This window comes from Monopterus albus, unplaced genomic scaffold (assembly GCF_001952655.1).
Source record: "Monopterus albus unplaced genomic scaffold, M_albus_1.0 scaffold27.1, whole genome shotgun sequence".
NCBI classification, from domain to species: Eukaryota; Metazoa; Chordata; class Actinopteri; order Synbranchiformes; family Synbranchidae; genus Monopterus; species Monopterus albus.
The window spans coordinates 2,248,503-2,257,489 of record NW_018127907.1 but is presented as its reverse complement, the minus strand read 5'-3'; the positions used below and the strand labels follow the sequence as shown (position 1 = coordinate 2,257,489).

The 8,987-nt window shown below is 39.8% G+C and overlaps 1 protein-coding gene across 3 annotated transcripts in view; it reads left to right on the top strand.

Moving 5' to 3' along the window:
• The window catches only part of LOC109957492 (mitogen-activated protein kinase kinase kinase kinase 4-like), a 74,243-nt gene that overhangs the window by 31,834 nt on the left and 33,422 nt on the right, over nucleotides 1-8,987 (top strand). For all 3 annotated transcript variants that reach the window (XM_020595398.1, XM_020595397.1, XM_020595399.1), the window contains exons 11-14: nucleotides 3,496-3,568; nucleotides 3,993-4,116; nucleotides 5,042-5,158; nucleotides 5,344-5,478. In XM_020595398.1, the coding sequence (XP_020451054.1) occupies nucleotides 3,496-3,568; nucleotides 3,993-4,116; nucleotides 5,042-5,158; nucleotides 5,344-5,478 (449 nt within the window). The remainder of the gene's footprint in view (nucleotides 1-3,495; nucleotides 3,569-3,992; nucleotides 4,117-5,041; nucleotides 5,159-5,343; nucleotides 5,479-8,987) is intronic.

Genomic DNA, 8,987 nt, shown 5'->3' with positions numbered 1-8,987 from the left:
CACACTTTTCTAATAACAGATAGGGGGTGTCTGACTATTTCTCAACCTTTCCAAAGCCAACAATCCAGCTGTGCGGAGGTGAGAAAGGAGCCAGGCATGGTCTTTCTCTCTCTAACTCTCTTTTCATTAGTTACACAACTATTTGTGGCACTTCTCCTGTGAAAGATCCTGTGTAACGCTATGGATGGAGAGGCTGCCTGAATGTATGTGCCGTTATACCCGTTTCCTCTCTCTATGACTGCCAGCTTTTCTGCCTTCTTGTGGGTGAGTTTGGAATGGCTATACGGTAAGCACATTTGATTCCTGACGTGGCTGGACAGCATGTCTAAAAACTGGCCCTTACAGTGACAGTGACCTTTGCAGCTAACTGGTGTCCTGATAGAGAACCTTTGCTGATGATACTGGCTACATCATGCCATGTAGAGTATGTGTTGGTGTTGTGAAATGGTAGCTGTATGTAGGGAAGGTATGTTTTTCATTTCTGTTATTGGGTGTCCTAGCAATGATCGGATTAAAAACACATTAACACGTACAAACAGATGCACACTAAAATGAACACATGCTTTGACTATTTTGAATATAAACACTGATTTAATTATAGGTATGTACACACAAACAGTTAGACTCTGTGAAACATGGAAGAAGTAGAAGGTTGATGTAACACCTAGGTTTAGTCAAGACTCAGTCACCCCCTCAGCCTCACATTGAATTGTTGAGTTGTGTGAGCAGTGATTCCCAGACAGGGACAGTCAAGGAAATTGAGTAACTGATAACATTTCAGGAAGTTTTGCAAATAAGCCACTTCACAGGAATAAGTCAGAATGGATTTTCCCTTGTGTTTCACCAATTCACTCTATCATCTGGCTTGTAGCCCAGTCACAGTGGAGTCAGAACTATGAACAGACTTTAGCTGAGCGTGCACCAGTTGCACTGATGGTACAGCAGCTGCTCTACTCAGACTGTCACATACACTGCATTTCATTTCATTTATAGCGTGATGTGCATGGAAATGTTTGATTAGGTTTCTAGTGTTGCCCACAAATTACACAACTTCTCACAGCTTCTGTTGCGTGAACACTCTGCCGCGTCTTCATTTATTTTGCCACGGCCTACAGTAAGCTAACCTTTAAGTGTGTCCACCATTACTGCAGTGAAATGGAACCAAGAGAATGAAGCCTTGATTTGGTTGTGATGGTCTTTAGATGTATGTTCATATGTGTGTATATTTATTTCTCTAAAAATGCAGTAGTTATCATCATAATAATGATAATAGTAATAATAATAGCTGATACATCAGTACTGGCTAGAAAACAGGTTCCATTCCTGTGCCACTAAAGCTTTTGAATTTGAACAGTACCAGGTATTTTCCATTGAGTCAAATACAGGGAGAAATGAGGAAGAGCAACAGGGAGACAGCAAGACAGAACGAACAAGAAAGAGGGAGAATGCTGTGTTAGGCCAAAAGGCTGCACACGGTTGACCTTTCCTCTTATTTTCTTCTGTGTTCACATGGGACGGTGTTTTATACAGCTAATGCAGAAGGAACAAGGCAGAGAGAAAAGTGGAAGAAGACAGAGAACTAGATCAAATCTGGACAGAAAGACAGAGTATGAGTATAATGTATCTACATCCTGTTCTAAGATGCATGTGCTTAAAGTGAGATGCAATAATATGTAGTCAGACAGAGAGAAAAAGAGTTAAGGGAAGGGAGAAGAGGACAGATACATTTTTGAATTTGCTCTACTTTTGTTGTTCTTCATTTGGGAAACTGAACGACAAATGGAGTAGGGGGACTAGAGACAGAGAGAAAGGCGGAGTGAAAAGGAGGAGGAAATGGAATGGCCATCTGGTTCTAATCTTCTGTTAGCTTATAAAAACACACTAATGACTGGTAGACTTGCTGCATGTGTTGTGTGTGCATGAGATGAGTTTAAGACCAGATTATTGTGTGCGTGCGTGTGTGCGTGTATTTCTGTGCCCCTGCAGAGCAACGAAATGCTGTTAGTCTCAGTGTGTGTGGGAAAAAGTCATTGCTACAGTGACTTTTGCTCTGGACATGATGATTTTCAGCATACCCATGACTGTAGCATGGGCAAAGATTGTCAATGTGCTAGAAGATGAATCACTTCAGTGAAAAAAAAAAGTCCTACTTCTTGGTCAGTGAGAGTAGGCACCTAACCCTGAACAGCTACTCTCCCCTGGAGCTTTGGCTCAGAAAGACATAACAGGAGCCAGAACATTATAACATGATATCAGAGCAACAGAGTAGAGATGTCCTCTGTCAGGTTTCCTCTTTCTTTCTGGTTTGAACTAATACACCTTCATGCTGTTACCTTTTAGCATGTTAATGCAAACATATGACATGTCAAGTCAATTTTCAGGTAAGCCCAAGCTATTTTCACACCATATGTTGGCCAAATGTTATGCTGAGTTGGCCGGGCCCCATCTTCCTGGTCTGTGGACAATATCCCCCCTGGAACGGTGATGTTTGTGCAGTGGCCACAGTCAAAAATGAAAATGAAAGACTCTTTTCATACACATTAATTGTAGAATCTATAAATATGAATCTAAGAGGAATATCTGCAGGGTCAGATTTAAAAACAGTTTTACCAAGACATTGTTTTCAGCTGTCTGACTGCCTACACTAATGTGCATGGGTCATGGTCCCATGGTAGGAAGTGTATGTGGAAAAGGAGAAGCTTTTTTTTGTGTATGCTTTGGGTCAGGATTGAGATGATTCAGCATTGCTGTTCTGAAGTAAATCTAAAGCTGTTCTGAACAACTCTGTCCCATATGTCTTTCATAAACAGGACTCTCATTTACTTTCTTGTTGCCCAAGTCTGCCCACACTATACTTTCGTGTGGCTTTGATAATGACAAAATTGCTACTGGCAGCAGACAATGATGAAACGGCGGCAGGCAGGGAGGAAATTTAAACGAAACAGTAGCTGGTTCAGAAAGCTGGAGACACAGTGCAGTATGCCAGAGAAGAACCCACACTGGTGCTTCGGTGTTCACTCCAAGGACCACCCATAACCATAGCTAAATTCTGACACTGAATGCATGCTTGTACAGTAGATAACCTGCTAGCATCAGGAATAGGGAAGAACACCTGTTTCACAGAGCCCGGTGCCTTTGGCTGCTCAGTTTGTCTGGCCAACAGTCCAAACCCAGATATTCAGTTTACAGTGTAAAACAGCTGAAAATCGCCACGCTGGAGAAGCTGGAACCAGAAAATAGATTATTTGTTTAAAAAAAAAAGAACTATAATCAATTGTCGAAGTAGTGGTTGATAAATGCTCCTTCAGTGGACTAATCAGTGCAACTCTAACTGCCACTTCGGTGGTTTTACAAAAGGGCAGTAAATTAGGTTTGCATTTCCATTGATCGTTGCAAGCAGATTTAGGATTTTTTTGGTTCTGTCATTTATCTTTTTTGTCCAAATAACTGATAACCCAATGCATTAATTCTGTATTTTCTTTCTTGCTCTATCAGAGGGTCCAGAGTATGAGTACAGTGGCAGTGAAGAAGATGAGGATGAGGTGACAGAGGAGGAAGGTGAACCCAGGTAAAAACCTTTTCACATGATACAAAAATATCTGTGGATTATTTGCACATACTGTACTGTAAATGTAAACAAATTGGTCTCATGACATGCGATGAAAGGTTGCACATAAAAACATTAAACTACTGTACTGAACCACATTACATTCTGCAGATTTCAAGGAATTAAGCAGACATAGTTTAAAGCAAACATGCAAGCAGTTCCTCAAAGATTAATGTGAAACATCATCACTGTCTTTCTTAATAGACTTATATCATTATCAGCCAATCCAGATTAACTTCCCCTCTGCAGATGGCAATATATGAACTCAGCCCTTTCTCTTCCTCTTATAACTCTGCCCATTTTCTCTTGGTCATTTTCTCCGGTGTACTCCAGCACATACCTGTCTCTGTTACTATCACTTACAACATTTCTCTGTCTCTCCCAGTTCCATAGTGAATGTTCCTGGTGAGTGGACGTTGAGGCGGGAGTTTCTTCGTTTGCAGACAGAAGATCGTGATGGAGACAGAGAGGGAGGCCACAGAGGAGGTGGGGGTCAACAAAGACAACAGGTAGGTTGGGAGTTCCTATACAACCATGTCCTAACCATATGTGCCAGATTTCATGAGTGTGTATTACCATGACAATGATGCTAGCAACTAGGGCACAAAATGTGGCTAACTAGCTACAGACTTCACTGTTATTCTCTAACAACAACCTCCAGCTACTATAGCTAATGACACAACAGTCGCAGACATTTGCAAACTAGCTAGCAAGTTAGCAGAATGTCTGTGGAAAAGTAATTTAGGACACAGGCTAATGTGACACGCTGCAAGCAAACCAGCTGCAATTTGCTAATGTACCACCAAGACTACCTAATTGAACTACATAATATTGACTCTAATGATTTTCAGTGGAACATAGCAAAGAATTAGCCACTTGTCCAGCAGAAAAAGAGCAACCTCCATCCTCATGCCTTTCAAATCCTGGAGCTTTCTTCATTGTTGGAAAGTGGCAGCTATGTTTAGACAGGTCTTCGACCTTACCTGATCACAGTCCTCCTTTTTTAGGCTTTGTTCTTCTGACATTTTCAACAGAGCTAAACAACTGACATCTTCAGTTGTTTAGCTCTATAGGATGCACAGTGATGTTGTGACTTTCCAAACTCTAGTGTACCAGGTATAACAGCCGTTTCACTTCCCTCTTCCCACCTCTGCTGTGCAAGAGCATTCCTTGTGCCGATTGGCTGGAATTGCCCAGCCTGACTCTGACCTTTTTTCGCCGTTTCCAGATCCACAAGACTGTCTACGAACATACAAAGTATTCTGAGTGCACAGTAGATGGAAGGCAAGACGAAGGAGGAAACTTTAGCTGAATATGACAAAATCTGTAATGAATTAGAATAATGGACTATACCTTTTAAATCAAAGACTCAAGAGTTTGAAAAGCCTACACTGTAATTTTCATAACTATGTTCATATAATACTTTATGTTTAGGCATTACAGCAACACAGGCAGCAGTTGGCAGAGCAGGAACGATATAAGCAGCAGTTAGTGGCTGACAGACAGAAGAGGATCCAGCAACAACATGAGCAGCGGCAAAAGTTGGAGGATGTAAGTACTGCTTAGGCGCATTCTTGTTCTGTAATCACTTAGCATTTATAGGTCAGTGAGTAAGCAAGAGTGCTGCTGGAGATGCACAAGAATCAAGTGTCACTTTCCACCTACTGAGTCATATCCTTACTCTTCCCACTCTGTGATTTGCTTTTGATTGTCGTTACTTTGTTTTCTGTTTCCAGCAACAGAGGCGGCAGCGGACTGATGGTGCCTTGCAGTGGGCGGAGCTTCAAGAGGTATTGCTCGGGGAGGAGTCTGATGTCCATGACAACAGAATCCTACTGGATGAAAGAAGCAGGCATGCTGACAGGAGACAGGTACAGGTTAAATGTTGGCTTTGTATTTGGGGTGCCTATATACCACAGGGTGCAAAAAATGAAATCAACTTTGAGTGTGATTCAACATAAAAAAGTTCTCTGTACTTGTATTCTTAGCCACACTAGTGGCTAGCCAAATGTTGATGATTGTGGTAATTCCGATGTTTTTCTAGTACCATCAGTGAGTCAGAAACTCTGGTTGTTCAGCACCTTAGTTCATGAATAATGTTAGCATGTCAGCATGCTAAACATAACATAAATTTGAAAAATGTCCAAACATGGCAAACTACAAACATTTTGTTTAGCAGTTTTTCATGTCCAAAAATACTGAATATTTAGGGAAAGCTAAAACCTGTAGCATAAGGTGTACCTTTGTAACATTTTTGCTTAAACATGTGTTTTGGTCCCAGGGACCAGTGTAACAAGCTGCTTATTTACTAAGAATGTAACGATACCAAAAACTCACGGTATGATATTGCCATGATAAAAAGTCCACATTATGATATTTACCACAATAATAAAAATAAAGAAAAAAAATATGAAAAAAATACAAAATTAATTAGCTTTTTTTGTATAATGCATATAAAAGGTAATGCAGTAGTCCGTAGTGATCCTTTTAAAAATAATATATTGCAGCAGCAACATGCTACGTAAAGGTGAGATTTGTGTTTTTCAAACATCATGGTCTACTTTCTCAAGTGAAAATACTTAAGGGTGGTCATTAAGCAGTTGGTTTTTGCATGTACAGTATATGTGTCCAGTTTGTTTGCTTTTCTCCATTAAAGGGTAGCGCACAGTCATGTCCCAACTGTTTCTGCGAGATGTATCTAGGACTATTTCAGTCTTAAATGTGGCTAGTACTGCCTTGGTTCTGCAATATTTGCAAGTTTTTTTGTAATTCAGTATTTATTAATTTTTGAACATAACATAAAAAGAACAGTATTTTGCAAATTGTTATGTGCCAATCAGTTTGCTTTCCACCAGTGTCATTTCTTGAAACACAAAAACTGAAATGCTGCCACACAACGGCTGTAAAAGTCGATAAAGGAGCATCCGCTATGTTGGCTTCAAATTCTGCAACCTGAATGCAGTTACAGTATACTAGAGAAATAACCATATGTAATATCCTAGTAGATGCCGTCACAGTCCCATGACAGTATTGAAACATTTTGCTGTTGCGATATAGCAAAATTACAAATATTGTTACATGAAGCATGTAGTTGATGTTAGATTAAAATTACATAAAGTGTGTATTTACCAAAACCCAAGTTACCTTCTAGAAGGAATATCTTGTGACAAGCGAGGTGTGTGTGTTAGGCTCTATCCATATTTGATGCTGCAATGAGTTAACACATTAACTTACTTTCTTGTGCAACGCCATAAGCTTGTGATGTTTTTGATGCATGCTGCACTGATACAGTGGTTACATGTCTCAGCCTTTGGGACTTAAATGATGAAAACATTCGCTCCTGGAAGCGGCAGATCAGAAGAAACTTGTTTTGCAGACAAATCTCCAAAATGTATCATCATTAACTGTTCAGAAGAAACTTTTTCAGATGAAGAATTACCTTCGAAACACATTTCCATCAAATGTAATCCCATCATAATACAAGAAATGGGATAATAACCTTTATTTGGCCAAGTATGTTACACACACAAGGAATTTGTTTCCGGTACAGAACCGAGGAAGCCATCTGCGGTGCCAACTCACACCGATGGCTCTAACCATCGGGGGCAATTTGGGGGTTCAGTGTCTTGCCCAAGGACACTTCGATATGTGGACTGCAGGCACCGAGATTCAAACCTCTGACCCTCCAGTTGGGAGGCGATTGCTCTACCCACTGAACCACAGTCACCTCCATGAGCCAAATAGGAGCCATCTTCTCAATTTTTCTAATAAGTATAACATGAAATACTTGTATAACAGTACAAAGGTGCAGCTTAAATTACATATTTAAAAGAGAAGGCCTTTCAGAAAGTTTTGTAATTTAGTTGGCGATTGAATAAGTTTCAGAAATTCTTTGTTTTGCTTCTGTACTCCTGTTTCCTTCATTCCACTGAAGTTGCCTTAAAAATTGTTTTATCTTGTTAAAACTTAATTTAAAACATCATACAAATCTGTGGGAAATTAAAAATAACTTTTTCTGTGAAGTAGTTTTATAGAAGCCTGTATCAGTGTGGGCATACTTGTGAGAAACTTTTCTTGTGCTAGCATGAGGTGTCTCAGCCAATTCCAGTCACTTTACTCAAAGACATTGCTCCTGTTTCAGAGATTCGCTTTTTAGTCATTAATTTTAACACATCCTTAATGAATCTATCCCACACACCAATGAGTTTCAATTGGTTTATATTATCACTACAGATAAGCTAGTAATATCTGTCTAGTTACATTACATGTCTGTTTGGTTTATGTGCTTACGTGTGTGTGACAGAGAACTATCTGTACATATTAAACCCTGATCACACAGATTGCCTCAAAGTCATTAAGTTCAGCATGTCCATGCGTAATGGATCTATCTGATCCTTCATGAAGTTTTAATGCATCTGAATTTAATTTTGTAACAGATTTAGTGAGTGTGTGATGTTATGTCTTATGTTTTGTCAGATGAAGAACTTGTCTGGGTGCGGTGGTGCCAATCATTTCATACACTGATTTGGCAAGTATTTCATGTTATATTTCAGTGGTATTTTGGTGACTTAAAGATAAGAGAAGTGGTCTGTTATTAGGTTTGAGTCCATGCAATGCTTGGAGAAAGTTGATGATGAAGGGTGCTATCACACAGCTGTGCTGTAAAGACAAGTGAATAGTACGCCTTCCCTTTAACAGAAGGGTAAACAGTTTGTAGTATTCTCTGCCTCAGTGCATGCAGGCAGACACTCCAATCCTCTGCAACGCGGAATGAGATAAGTGTGTATAGAAAATACTGTAGATGGTGGTGTAATTGGTGACTTGAACTACTATTGGTCAGTGCTGAAGGAACTTCAGATCGTCAGTTTCAAGACACACTAGCGTTGTGGCTTTAGGGATGGTACTATTGGTCAGTCAGTTCATTTATACTGAAATGCTATCAGAAGTGTGTGCAAGAAATTTAGTGAAGACAGATGATGAAGCATAATGTTATACTGAAATGCTATCAGAAGTGTGTGCTTGAAATTTAGTGAAGACAGATGATTAAGCATAATGTATTTTGTCGTTCCTGTAGCACCACCATTAGGTTGTCATTTCTGGGTTTTTAGTGCAATGACAGCTGTCAGATGGATGATCGTAAAAAAATGTACAAGTTACCCAGAGGATGGATACAAATTTCTTCAGTGAACCCCTAGCTGTTCATCTAGCGCTACCAGCAGGCCAGAGTTTTCACTGAGGATGTGAACTAAGTCAATATCCACTGGAGGGATTTTCACAGCTTTGTATACAGACAGTCATGGTTCCCAGAGGATGTATTCTAATGACTTTTTCTCCATTTGTGGTAGATGTTTGTCATTTATCAATATGTTAACATTGTTAT